This window comes from Dicentrarchus labrax, unplaced genomic scaffold (assembly GCF_905237075.1).
Source record: "Dicentrarchus labrax unplaced genomic scaffold, dlabrax2021, whole genome shotgun sequence".
NCBI lineage: Eukaryota > Metazoa > Chordata > Actinopteri > Moronidae > Dicentrarchus > Dicentrarchus labrax.
Genome location: NW_026136713.1, coordinates 12,763,766 through 12,778,092, shown reverse-complemented (window position 1 = coordinate 12,778,092; position 14,327 = coordinate 12,763,766). Strand labels below are relative to the sequence as shown.

The 14,327-nt window shown below is 38.4% G+C and overlaps 1 protein-coding gene across 2 annotated transcripts; it reads right to left on the bottom strand.

Moving 5' to 3' along the window:
* Positions 1-174: 174 nt before the first annotated feature.
* Positions 175-14,098, bottom strand: kif3a (kinesin family member 3A). Of its 2 annotated transcripts, XM_051420418.1 has the most exons (19): positions 13,928-14,098; positions 12,818-13,100; positions 12,396-12,540; positions 10,449-10,533; positions 10,132-10,237; positions 9,162-9,301; positions 8,805-9,002; positions 8,442-8,616; positions 8,242-8,340; positions 7,485-7,559; positions 5,322-5,330; positions 4,599-4,755; positions 4,283-4,463; positions 3,309-3,419; positions 3,018-3,143; positions 2,710-2,763; positions 2,519-2,587; positions 2,279-2,409; positions 175-1,299 (listed from the first exon to the last, which is right to left on the bottom strand). In XM_051420418.1, the coding sequence occupies exons 1-19, from the start codon at positions 13,931-13,933 to the stop codon at positions 1,251-1,253; spliced, it is 2,199 nt and encodes a 732-aa protein (XP_051276378.1). In that variant the 5' UTR covers positions 13,934-14,098; the 3' UTR covers positions 175-1,250. The 2 variants fall into 2 exon arrangements, with proteins under 2 accessions (XP_051276378.1, XP_051276377.1); XM_051420417.1 differs by lacking the exons at positions 5,322-5,330; positions 7,485-7,559.
* Positions 14,099-14,327: the final 229 nt, after the last annotated feature.

The window sequence follows — 14,327 nt, the reverse complement described above, 5'->3', positions numbered from 1 at the left end:
CACACTGAAGAACAACACTTTTTGAACGCAAGGGTACTTTTTTTTAAACACCAACATTATTTAGGTTTGCGGCTTTTACGTTCCATTATAAAAAATTTTCAAAGATCCAACAAAAAATGAGGAGTATCACTGATTTACTCATGAAACAGGAAAGAGCGGCAAGAATGTGAGATATAACGTGTAAAATAATTTAATGAATAAAATATCCAGGGGTTTGGTGGATGTAAACATTTGACATACATTATGATACAAAATAAAAGCCAGTTTTCCTCCATCTACAGAACATCATAAAATGAAATCATGTCCACAAAAACCTCATACTAGTGCATTATACTAAGGCATACAGTATGTATAGGGTATTTCAATATAACACAAAGTGTTCTGACATTTGTAAATGATTAATGCTTAGATTAGCAAATGGCACCAACATAAGAGCTGGCTGGCATGCATGCCCCTACGTGTCTGATCTAAAAGAAGTATAAAACACACTTTTCAGTTACATATTTGATACTACACACTCTCCTCTCCTTGTTCCCTCCACATTAGCGTTTTAGTTTTTCTCCATGTTAATGATTTCTTGTATTCAATGGGAAGAAACATTGAGGCTACAACTTATACTCAGAGTAGAATAATTTGCTTTAATTTGAGTGAAATTGCACCGTTAATTATATTAGATTATAATGCATTCATATCAGCACGACTTATTTAATATGAACCACTTTCTCAAATAGCAGGAAATCCATAATACAGAATCAGTGTGCGGTTCACTGCCAAACAGTTTGTGTGTTAAATACACTTAACAAATTTCACAAAATATGAACATGAATGCAGTTTCCAGTTCATGTCTTCAATTATATGTTCAACATCCTGTCAGTTCTATGACTTCCTTCAGAGAGTTGGTCATATCATAACCAATGATGTTGCAAGTGAAATATGTGCATGGTAAATTTCTCCTTAATGCTAGAGGTGCTTGGATAAAATAACTTATTTCACAGAGGCTGCCGCTGCAGAAATGTGTTCCATTAAAATGTTGGACATCTTCAAAGAAGTCTTAGATTATAATACAAGTAACATAAGAGGTCTTGATCCTATAATAGGCACACCTCCTTCACATTTAACCAACTATACAGTGTATTCAGATCGTCTTTTAAATAATATTCAACAATAAATTTTTCAGACTGCACTAATGACTTCTTTTCCTAAAGTAACATAAAAGCTACAGTGAGACCAAACTCTTCTCTAGGCTGTGTTCACTGCAGGAGGGATTCGATCACAGCGTCTGGCTTTGCAGATCTTTTCCTGTGTGGAGATGAATACACGATAAACGTTATCAACAACTTCAGGCAGCTTATGGCGTTCACATTTCTCAGAATTACGGTGTATCATGATAATGGCAAATACCATCATGCTAACGCTTCATATCTACAAGCTATAAATAGATGCAATTGTACAGTGTGGCCAAACTTTCACAACAAATAACTAAATGTAGTCTCACTGAAATTCAGATGAAAAACTGTGAAATTACGAGTTGAAATTGTGAGGGGCTAAAGGTTGCAGATTATTCAGCTAACTGTGTGAACAAACTACCCCAGAATCAGGTTTTTGCTTTCAAGACACTTATTCACGTCCTGTGTCTGCAAATCAGATAAAGATCTGATATAAAAATAGTGAAAATGCAACCAACAAACATTAGACATGAACTTGAATATGTTCAAACCACATTGGGGGTGGCTGAGACACACTTGACCTAGATGACAAAAAAGTGTAAATGCATCACTCTCTCCAAGATGCATACACAATCATTCAAAGTGTAACTACATGAGTGAATGATCTGTGGAAGTGCAGAGTGAAGAGATCCCCTGTGATATTAGCAGCTGAAGACACATTAAAATTACGCTGCAATCAGACATCTCTCTCCCTGTCACATGATTAGCAACAGCAAAAAAAAAAAAAAAAAGCTCACAATTTCAACATACACATGTCAAACAGAAGCCTTTAAAAGTGCTGTTGTTGCATTTATCCAATCCCTGATCAGCACTGAGTTGAGTCATGTTTAGTTAGTTATTAGCTACTCAGCTTAACTGTTACTGTTTCAGTTTCAGGACCGACCCTGAATTGCATGTAGCCCAGGGGAGACAGCTGCATTAAATCACATCCACATAAGACATTGTTGAAATGATGAAAATGTAAAGACTGATGGAAGAAACAAGCTGTAAGAAACTACAAAGTGGACTGGTATATCAGTAATGCTCTAAGGGATGTGGAGAAAGTAGATTACCTTCGTCCAGTCTTTGGCCGGCCACTCTTGCCGCTTTTAGAGGTTCTGGGTCTCTCTAGTTTCATCAGTGACTGCCGCATGCTCTCCTCTGTGTAGGCCAGATACACATGGGACAGATCCACCTCAAATGGCTACAGGAGGCAGGGACAGAAGAAAGGTGAGGCCAACAATACATTATCAAGGAGGGAAAAGAGAAAAAGCTCAGGAACATCCCATCATTACACAAAAACAAGAACTCACATCCTTTTCTTTTTTGTCTGGAGCAGGGGTCTGTTTTCTCATATTGTTGCCAGTGTATGCCACACATTTCTGAAAGACATATGATGAAGGAAAAAGATTTATGGTAAGTATTCCTCAACTGAGAGTATGCATTTTTAAATTCATGTCAATCAAATCGCAGTCTGTGCATGAGTTATGCAAAGTGAGCTCACCAGCTGCCATTCTCCAATGTCTTCATTCCAGTGCACGTAATTCTCTATCATCTCCTATACAGAAAAACATGAGAAAATATAAATACTAGAAACAAGGACAGACACTGTCACTAATGCAAAGCAGAATCACAAGCACCAAGCCGCACTGCCAGCAGGTAGAGACAGCTACTGCTATTCTTACACGTGTTTTATTATTTACATTTTAAAAGTGCAAAATCTAAAAATGTTGTTAACTCAAGAATATTCTCTGTGACGCTCTGTGCCCTCGGTGGAGTGGTGGAGCTACTAATATGAGTACAAATACACACCTGGTATTCCTGGGGAATAAAGTTGTCTATGATGAGCATCTGGAGGCGCAGCTCTCGACTCAGCTGACGAATGTTCTCCAGGAGACCCTCGATCTCTCTGTGATGCTCTTGCTGCAGATCTGCCATCTAACAGACAAAACACAACAACCACAGTGGATGAATTTATTTGGCTCCCCTGATTAATCAAATTGAGTTTCAGAACTTAGAAGTTTAAGCATTGATTAAAAAAGTATTTTATAAATAGTCTCTCATAAGAGGCTAAGGAGAAAAACAATTTCAGGTTATGCTTACTTCTGATTTGGCAGCCATCAGCATGGTCCATACTTTCTTCAGCTTCTTGGTCTTTCCTTGAGCCTCCTCCTGGAGACTAGTGTATTTCTCTTCTATGTCCAGACGTTCTTGCTGTTTTAAGAGGAAGAGGATGAGTGATTAAGCAGAAGCAAACTCAGCCTACAAGCAAGCTGCAGTCTTTGGTCATGACTGTGAAGAAACTAGACAGATTAAAGGCCCAAGTCAAAATTATGCCTTAAAATTGTTTTAACCCTGATATTTGCATCATCAGAATCAGAATCACTATTATTGGCCAGGTATGTGTGCACATACAAGGAATATGAGTCCGGTTTCACGTTGCTCTCAATGTACAAACACAGACTAACAGCATAGACATAGACTAAAATGTACAGTTATGCATATATATAAAAGAGCATTAGTAGACAGTAGACAATATGGCAAAAGATTCTGAAATAAATATTTTACGTCCAAAATATCTTAAACTAAAATGACACAGGTCTCCTTGGCTGTTCTTGGAACTCAGTATTTTTTCACATGAATACAAAGAAAGCAAGAGTATGACTTTGAGCTTCTAACCATATTTTCCGACCACAAAGACGCAGCCATTTAAGAGTAAATCCAGCTGATACGGCAATTACCACCTTGTGTAGACTGTAGTAACAGATGTTGTATTTCCCCACCCACGGTAAGGCATGTCCGGGGTTCATTTTGCTTGTGTGGCAGATGAAATTGGAATTGTACAAATGCATCAACTTATTTTTTGATAGTTAGATCATAGCTTAGATCTCGACTCAGCAAACAAACAAATACAACAGTAAGCATTTTACTCCAGGATGATCATTAGATGATATTATCTGGTTACCTAACTTGGTCTACCAGCTGATCTACTTGATGAAGTATTTGGTAGACTGATTGGTTTTTGGAAAAAATTGTATTTTGTGGAATCAACTACGCTAACTGTGATCCATCCTCACCTCTTTCTCCTCTAGCTCCCTCCGCAGCTGCTCCGCTCTCCTGCGACGTTCTTCCAGTTCATTGTTGGACTCCTGCAAAAGCTTCTCCTGCTCCTCAGCCTTAGCCAGGAGGTCTACCCCGCCCACAATCACCTTCTTTTCTAAGGCTGACAATTTTTCCAGCAGAAGGTGATGCTCCTGCCTGAGAAATTAGAGGTAGAGGTATTACCACATCATCTTAAAATTAAGAAGACATTCCAGATTATTTAATTTGTATCATAACGAATCACATTTAAAAAGTTCAGTACAAATATTTTTTTTTCTTTCATGAACTCACTGGGCTTTAAGGAGATCCTTCTCCCTCTTCTCCAGCTCTGCTCTTGCCTTGTTCCTCTCCTCCTCCTCCATGTCTAGCTTGGCCTCCAGTGCCTTTCTTTCCTCTTCAATCTTTGCCTGCATCTCCACCATCTTGTCTGGGGAAACCTTCTTCCTCCCTTAAGAGAGACAGAGGGAACCATAGTGTCTTTAATTCATAGGTAGCTTTAGGTGCATCTTCCCATACCAAGTACTCGTAAGTGTAGAGGTTAGAATACTTTAAATGCAGATAAATTCATTAAATGATACCAATGCAGATTATCAGCATTGGTATTATTTAATATGTTCATACGTCTGTTCTACATAAGTCAAATTCATAAGTGTTTTTGAACGAACCTCAGTCCTAACAGTGAGTGCCAGCGAGATCCAGCAACACAATGTTCTGACTTGTTAATGCACAGTATTAAATAATTATCGTTAGTTTAAGCAAAAAGTGAAAATAAGCTCAACTATATAAAGTGCAAGATTATCTTAATGACATGGTGGCTGTGAAGACGAGAAACATGAGACTCATGGGTGGCAGTCATATATGGAGGGACAGAAAAGGTTAACAGCGATTATACAATACATTATCGGATAAGTCAGTTAGTGTTAGAGTTAGTGACACGGCAGCATCTGGAAAATTTTAGCAAGTAGAGACACCACTGCTACATGACAGTAGGACTACGTATATTCTTACACCAACCTCTTTCTTCTTGAATTAAGAGGTGCATAGCAAGCCAGACAGGCAGCATTTGCGCCCCGGAAGAGGAGAGAGAAAGAGAAAGAGAGAGAGAGAGACAAAGAGCAACACATTATGGAGTGATCTTGAAAGTCTTATGACTCTATAGGGTGAAACACCACGTATAGGACAAGGAGTGGGAAATCAAACAGAAAAAGAGGGTTCAGTCATAATAACAAAACGTTTTAGGGGGAGTGACAGTGATTGGACATGAGGCAAAAAAACAAAAGAAATCACTACAAATAATGAAACACGATGTGGGTGAATTACGTCTTTGAAGGACAGGAGTTAGAGATGACACAATACAGCCTGGAAGAGGTGTAAGCAAAAACTGAAATCGTCATCCAGCAACAGTCTCGGATATTAAAAGTGTGGTCCTTTAGGTCATGCGTGAAAAAAAGATAAGATCAGTCCTTTGAACTGATCACTTCAACAGTCCCATTTGAATTCACTTTTTTGTCAACGCTTGCACACCTTTGCAGTCATTTGCACGAATATCTTAACAATATTTGTGACATAAAAATTGAGGAGTGTGGTCGGTAACAGTGGGGGGATCTGGGCTGTGAGCCAACAGGAATAGTAGAGACAAAGTGAAAGTATTAAGCCCCTTTCACACATGCAATGCAATTCATAAATGCTCGATTAAAATTCCCTCTGGGCATTTGCCTACTCAGGACCTTAAACAGCTCAAGAGTCAATTAAATTAACAACATCACCAGAGAAGGTTGGTTGGTTCTTAAAAAAAAAACATTGTCAGTTTCTGAATTAATAATGCAATGCAAACTAGAAAGAGATCACATGCCTCATTAAACTTAGGCTGCACATGCCTCTAAAGTTGTTCATTTAAAAATGTTTTAAGTTTAATAATGGAAAATATCCAGCAATTTGTATCTGCATTTGGATCTAGATCAGTATTATAACACTTTGTGACGGACAATTATGGGAAACATGTAATCACTGGAAAAGATGCTAAGACATCTTTCCAGAGGAACTTGGTCTAATGGTTAAGGTGCCAGTCATGAACCGCCGCTGTTCACATCCGACTGACTTTGTTGCGGCCACAGCCACAGCCTCTCTCTCTCTCTCTTTCTTCCCTCATTTCTTGTCATCTCTCTGCTGTCTGATCAAAGCATAAAATTAAAAATTAGTAAGCAATTCCAGATTTTACACTTAGATCCGAGTATGTCCCAAAAACGAATCACTTCTCCAATATGTCCAAGATCTTTTCACCGAATACCACTTAAATCTTTGTCTGTTTGACTTTTTGTTTTTCTGCAGATAGATTATTTCAACAGAGGTACATTTTCCTTGTTTATGTTAAATTCAAATGTTTATGCAGGCCTGCTGTATTATAATATGAACAAGGTGCACCCTTCTTCAGACAGCTGAGCCGCTTACTTCACATACTCTACCATAAGGGTTACAAAAATTAATGAGCCGACCACTTTAGAAAGGAAATACGACTCAGGCTGTAGATGCGACATCAAGTCATCAGGAAATCCCCCCTTAAAAAAAAAAAAAAAAACACACCTACACACACAGCGCGACCAAAAAAAACCCCCCACACATCAATCAAGTGACTCAATTTTCAATGTACATTCATGCCAAATGTTTACAAAATATTTACAAACGGCATGCAAGCATATCAGGAAATACTTTGAAATGTTATTCATTTTTGAACTAAAGCAGTCTGGCTGATGACTGACGGCATAAAGTAGCCTGCAGAATTCTCTGTCATATTTAATTTATGATAAAAATCTCAGGGAACATTCCTCAAGGGGAGCTACAGGGTGTTTTGACAACTATTGCGGATGCTTAAGTACCCCCACTTTAGCCTCCCAAAGCACTGCCTGTGTTCAGTAATCAAGAAATGGAGATAAATAAACTGATCCTCTGCAAAATATGCTTATTAATCACAGACAAGCTGTGCAATATATATATTATTAAAATCTGGATTGGTCATGAGCGACAGACACAACATGGAATTTTTCTGTATAGAGGAGTGAACGTCCAAAACCCTGCCTTATATTTTAATTTAAAACCAGCCATTTTACGCGTTCTATGTATGAAAAGGGCTTAAGTTTGTGGGCAGGTGGGTTGGTAGAGCAGAGTGCTGCTCCAACTCACTATTCTGAGGTTTGTCCTCAGTGGGCCATGGTACTGAGCAGGCAAACTCTGAGCTATTGCTGCTGCTGCCACTGTCTGGAAAAGAAACAGAGGAAGCACCAATCCCACCAAAGCCCTCAGTGAGAAACAAGTAGAAATGGAGAGCTCTATGAGCAATAGGTTTGCAGAGGTTAAAGCAAAATATAGGTGGTTTATGTAAGTCTAACAAATCAGGCAGCTGTCGATCCACACATGCAAATTGAACATACAGCACCATACTCACAGAGGTTGAATGACTTGGCTATTATTAATACAGAGTAAGCTAATAGTATAGTATTGGAAAGAACATGGCATCTCTGGAACATTAGAGTCAGCACATAACATGATGAGTTAACAATGATTTTCATCTGTATTTAACACTTAAAAGCAGAGAAGAGTAGAAGGTGAGAAATACAAGGGAAACTCCTAAATGAGAACAGTGTTGTTTATGGAAGCCTGTTAACAAGAGCAGAGGCCAAACTAAACTAGTAACTTCAAAGCAACTTCAACTTGATAGTTATGAGGAACTGAATGCTGACTCAAATTACAATGAACACCATAATGATAAGAGATTCAATGTGATACACAAATTACACAGATATACATCTAAATGTTCACCAAAACCACACCACTGCATGAAAAAAAACTTACAGCTTACAAAGATTGCACCAGCAGACTTTCAGTCATCTGACATTAATGCACACTTAAATCCATGTGTGCATTCATTACAGATTCTTACCTCTTCTTCTCCTGCGGCCTTCTCCTGCCTCCCCTCCTTCATCATCACCTTCATCCATCTCTTCTGATCCGCTGCCCTCTGAGCCAGAGATCTCTTCACCTAGAATCGCACAAAAAAACATTTAAAAAAGAGATGAGTCAGCCTTTAAACAATACTTGTTATCCAAACATCATGATTATTTCTTGCTGTCTGCTTATTACCTTCCACCAGTTTCTTTTTTAGCTCCTCAATCTCCTTCTGAAACTGGCGCAATAGGGCATCCTTAGGGTCCTCATTGATCCTGGCTTTGTTCTTGATGTTTTTAGCCCTGTTAGCATAGCGCAGGGTACTGATGGTCTCATCATAGTTATAGTCTGCAGGACCTATATTTGCACACTGGCGGGGAGAAGTTTTACATTTAAAAAGTGAAGTAAAAACTGTAACGTCAAAGTTGAGTAAAAAGGTTAGAATTTACAAATACTTAGAAAATGTCAATTTGCAGATTTATTGATCTCTGAAATGAAACAACTGTCGCTTAGAAGAACACAGATGCTTCTACTACTGTTTTCAAACTTTCACTCTACCATCATGGTCTTGGAGTTTCCTCCTAGTGAATCCTGCAGCAGACGGGTTAGTTTGGAGTTCCTGTAGGGCACGTGTGTGCTCTTGCCGTCCACCAGGGCAGAGATGACATTACCCAGAGTGGAGAGAGAGAGATTGATCTTTGTCGCTTCCTTTAAACGCTGACCTGTGGCTCCAGTCTTGCCCTGTCTCTCCGAACCCTATAGGGGTTAGGGTGACAGATTAATTTGTGATGGTCAGATGGATTGTGGGCGATAAGGCACACATCCATATATAGTAACATCTGCATGATCTCATTTTCTCTGAAGTGGTTTACTTTTACACAGAGATTTCTGTTAAAAAGAATACAGACTACATACTGCAAGATCAACCAGATGAAGTTTTCCCATTCGCACATGCTGGTTTCCATCTACTCCTTTCTCACTGCACTCGATGGTGATGGTGAAGATTGCGTGAGAACGGGAGCTGTGTTCATTCATGTTTGTGGCACCGACAGAGCCTAAACACAGTGAAATAACATTTGATCAGACAACAGGATTCTTATGAGTACGTATGACGACATACTTCCTAACTTTATTATTTGAGCAAAGTTTTTGTTATTTTCTTGGCACCGAATTTCTAGGTTGGTGATGAAAGCTGTCACTACATACATCACCTGCCTCCAGATCAGCCAATAGTAAAATCCAATTGCAATAGCCAGGTTTCAACCAGTAGGGGGAGGTCGCAATGCATATTATAGCATAATATGTAGAATTCAAGTACTGCAAGTGTCAAGATTTGACCTGACCTGAATTACACATTACTAAACTGAACATTACACAATACTTACTGAACATTACTAAATACCCGTATACACACACACATATATATATATATATATATATACACACACAGGTTTTCAGCAGAAAAAAGTGGTTTGGTGGGTTTAGTTACTATTTAAATGCACCCAAAAACATGTTTTTTTATTATCTGTAAATTGAATTATATGACTATACTGTGATGAAACACATGAATGCCTAACAGCAGCTGCTCAACAGCTCGCTGTTACACTGCCAGTCAATGTCGAGGCCACGCCTCTCGTCCTTTGCTGGTCGGGCTCTTTTTTTGTTTTTTTTGCTGAAAGGGAGGGAGCTAGCAGAACTGAAGGGTGTAGTTGCGAGACTGTTTAAGGATCTTTTCATGTTTGTCTATATTTCCATTTCTTGACAGAAAGGAGCTTTTTATTGTCTCATTCATGTGGTTGTATGATAAATCGCACTCGCAGATAAATATCTCAGTGACTAATAGAAGATAAATGTATGTTTTAGTGCTGTTGGTTATTTTGCTCACGGTTTTTGTGGCCCAGTGTCATAATCCTGTCCATGTCATCAGCATTGTTCACGACGTAACCAGAGAGGTCTTTGATATACACGCCAACATCTGGTCTTTCTTTCACCTGTGATGAAAAAAATACAATTTTATCATGGAAAACTGATGTCAATGTCAAACAGTTAATACAAGCCAATCTATACATCCATCTCCTGCAAATTTTACCCTTAGAAAAAATTACTGCAGTGCCCTTTATGACAGATCCTCTAAGATAGATTTGTTACTAATCCCTGAAGTGAACTTCATGTTTTAGTGTTGAATTTAAATATCTTTTTTACCTCTAGCCTCTGCATCTGGTCCTTGCCCAACAAGTCTCGCACTTCCTCATTGTAAATCTCCAGATACGAAACACGGACCAAAAACCTGTAGAAGTCAAATGTGTATTCAAAATCAGATAAATGCTGAAAAGAAAAACTGCAAAAAGCAAAAGAGTAAATGTAAGAAAATGTTTCACTCATAACACTTGCGCCGCTTGACAAGAGCTCTGTATAAATGCTGTCTATAATTCTACTAATAAAGTCTCAATCAGAAACAAACTGCACCACATAAGCAACCTAATCAGAATAATAAACTTTCTCCTTTTCTAAAAGGGATGGGCTAACCTTTAATAATACGTTCAATGAATACATTTATTATTTAAATGCTTTATCCAACTTACTTTGCATTTTCTGAATATGAACAAGCTCCTTTACTTGAGTAAATCAGAAATGCATAACCTCGTCCAATATTAGTCATTATTGACATGTTTGTCGTTTTCAAAGAAACCATCTTTGAATGTCGTTTTACTTAGAAAGCGATCAACAGAAGGTTCCCCTTTAATTCAGAAAGACTCATATTTATGCGTTTGAATAAAACTGTTGCTTCATTTTCTTCTTGTCATCTGCTTTAAATACTGTTGCTCCACTGAAGATTAAAAAGAGGTCGACTGATAATCTCCCTGTGGTTAAGTGATAATGTCAATAAATGTTAATTAAGAGAATTTATCGAGCATCTGAAAGAAAGAAAAAAAGTAATACCTCTAGCAAAAAAGGATTACTTTTCCAGGATTATTACAGAGAAACTCTCTACTATTGATCAGCTAATTAACACTTTCCCCACTCATCAGCAGTTCTCTGCATCACATTTTGAAAAACTTGCATCATTCTTCAATAACAAAATCCAATAAGAGCCAGCACTGCTGCTGATACAAACACAGCTGACCTCAGAAAACCTGTGCAAAAAGATTTAACCATGGGAAAATTCACTTGTATTACATTAACTGAGCTTTGCAAAACTGTCTCAAGTGATTCCTCTACCTCATGTATTCATCCTGTACCTACATTTTTAAGCGGGTGTTTGATAGTTGTGTCCTGACAATTATCAACGCATCTCTTCAAACAGGCATCTTCCCAGAAACCCTAAATAAAGAAACCCAACCTAGATGGTAGTGCACTGCACAACAGCTATAGGCCGACATCCAACCTTCCATTCATTAGTAAGACACTTGAAAAGATAGTTTTAGTGCAAATAAACTCTTTTCTTTAAGAAAATAAAAGCCTGAAGGAATTTCAATCAGGCTCTTAATCAAAATAATCAGTGACCTCTGACTAAATTCTGAAAAAAAACAAGGTCTCAATTCTTATCCTTTTAGACTTAAGTGCAGGTATTTTTCAGATGTGGTCTTACCTGAGTTGCAAGCTGCCATACTATTTAGTTTATTATATAGTTTATATATTATTGTGTTTAAGCAGTCTGTAAAGCATATGTGGCCTACTAATTTAGGCTAATTTATTCAGCAGTCTTAAAAAGACTACACTTTGTCTATCAATGATCTTTCAGTTGGCTTAAATTGCTGTACAGTTGTAGAATACACTTACTTTCACATGATCCCTGTGGACAGAGATTACATTTATTTACTTGTTTTACACCTTGTGAAATAGGTCAAATCTGCCCTTGTTGTTGTCAGGATTATCTCAGGGAGAGAGTATCATCCAAACCTGTTACAGTAGAATTTGGATGTGAATCTGTACATTTATTTTAAGACGATAAGAGTTGGCATAATAAAAATATGACTTACAAGCTGTAAATTGAGAGATGTACACTAAAGTTTTCCCTTTATTTGGCACTGATATACAGTGGGAATCGTAAGCTGGACTAATCGTGTGTGGAAGGGGGAAAAAAAGCATCTCATTTTTTGAGTATACAAAATATTGCTTGCTCATTTTGCTGATTGATTGCTTTCTTACCTTGTGTCACCCTCTGCCTTTGCAATGTGACCAAAAATATGAGCAAAGGAGTTTGGGATTATCCCTCTGAGTTCTGGCACCGCTCTCACACCCTCCATGGTGAATGTTTTTCCTGTGCCAGTTTGCCCATATGCAAAAATGGTGCCTGAAATGGACAACAGAGCGTTAACTCACACCATCTGTGCCAGTATGGAAAATGAAAACGAAAGATAAAACAAATAATAGTAATTATTATATTATATTATATTACAGTTAATAAAGAAAACAGAAATTCAAGGATTTGATTCATAAGAGGATATGTTTAAGTGTCTGTATGTATCAAAACATCTCACACAATTGATGCTGGCATTACACTGATGATGCAGATTTTAGAGCAATGGTTTATGAATGAAAAATGATAAGTAATGTCACAATAACTTTACCATTGTATCCCTCTAATACTGAGTCAACAATGGGGCGGGCTGTGAGATTGTAGACATCCAGCTGTTTGCTGTCTGTTCCAAACACAGTGTCAAATGTGAAGGTCTTTGGAGGCTCATGGGGGGTCTCCAGTTTGTTGACCGTGATGGTCCCACGGATCTCGTCCACATTGACAGCCAGTTTGTGGCCCATCATCTTCTCTTTCTGGTTCAGGGGACGACATCTCACCACCACCTTCACATTATCATTGGCCTCATGCCTGTCAGGCTTCTCAAGTTTATTGCTCTGAAAAATACAAATAAATAAAAAGAAAAACACAACAAACTGAATCATCATCATCAAATCATAGCAACCAAAAGAAAACATGAGTATGTGGTCACTGAGAAAACATTTGATAATATAAGGAACATTTATTTCAACACGTTAAACTCTGTAATCCCAGATTTCAACGAGCTATGTGACCACTCATAATTGAAAACAATCCTAGGAGGAGACACAACCTGAGGGACAGTGTGTGCAAGTTTGCATTTCTTACTCATCTGTATAAAAGCTACATATATTTCACACCTGATTTGGCAACGTAAACCTCTGTTTCCCCACACCAATATACAGCTTGAATTAACTTGAATTCATGACACAGGATGCAAGGGGATATTTACTGACATAACCACAGAAATAAGGACATTTAGCTGTCGAGGTTGTTTGTAGTAAACAACACCAAGCAGTCGGCGTGTTGCTAGCTTGTGAAGTGACTCAGACAAAAACACCGAGAGCCGCCTGAACGTGACGTCTCAGCCGTTTGCTGGGTTGCTATGCAGGCAGGCGTTGCTAACGGCCAGCTAATAGACGGCTAACAGCTAATATGGAAAACACGATTCACCACGTTGTTCACAGTTCGTGTTAAATGATTTCTTGTGACTGGTAGTAAAAAAAAAACAACCAACCCCAACGCTGGGAGGGGTAAACTATGTGCTTTGTATCACGCAGGAACGGCGAAATTGTACGCTAAGGATGCTAACCGGTTAGCATCACATCAGTGAGGTCGTAAGGAAGGGAGGAACCCCGCTTCTGCAAACAAAACAAAAACAATATTAACAGACGTAGCGACTTACCGGCATAGTGGACACGCAGAGAGGCGATTATAGTATATGTGTAATGATAATGAAATGTTTGCAGGGCGTTGTTCATTTGACTGTAGGTTATCCGAGGGATTTAAACGCCAGCGCAGTGCCCATATCATCAAAGACTCACAGCCGATAGCTTGTTGTCAGGGCTCAGTCGGAGTGCGCATGCGCTTCATGCAGTTATTTGCAGCAGCCTGATTCCTGCAGCTTACTAAATAGCATAATCCTGTTAGTTTATTATATTATATCTATATACGATTATACTATTAAGCATAGGTGGAATGGCTAAAGCATTTAGTGTGGGTGATTCAGTTCAGTGTAATAAATTAAAGTTCAGAAAGTCTGAAACTCCATCACATGTCCATACACCATGACTGGATTAATCTGC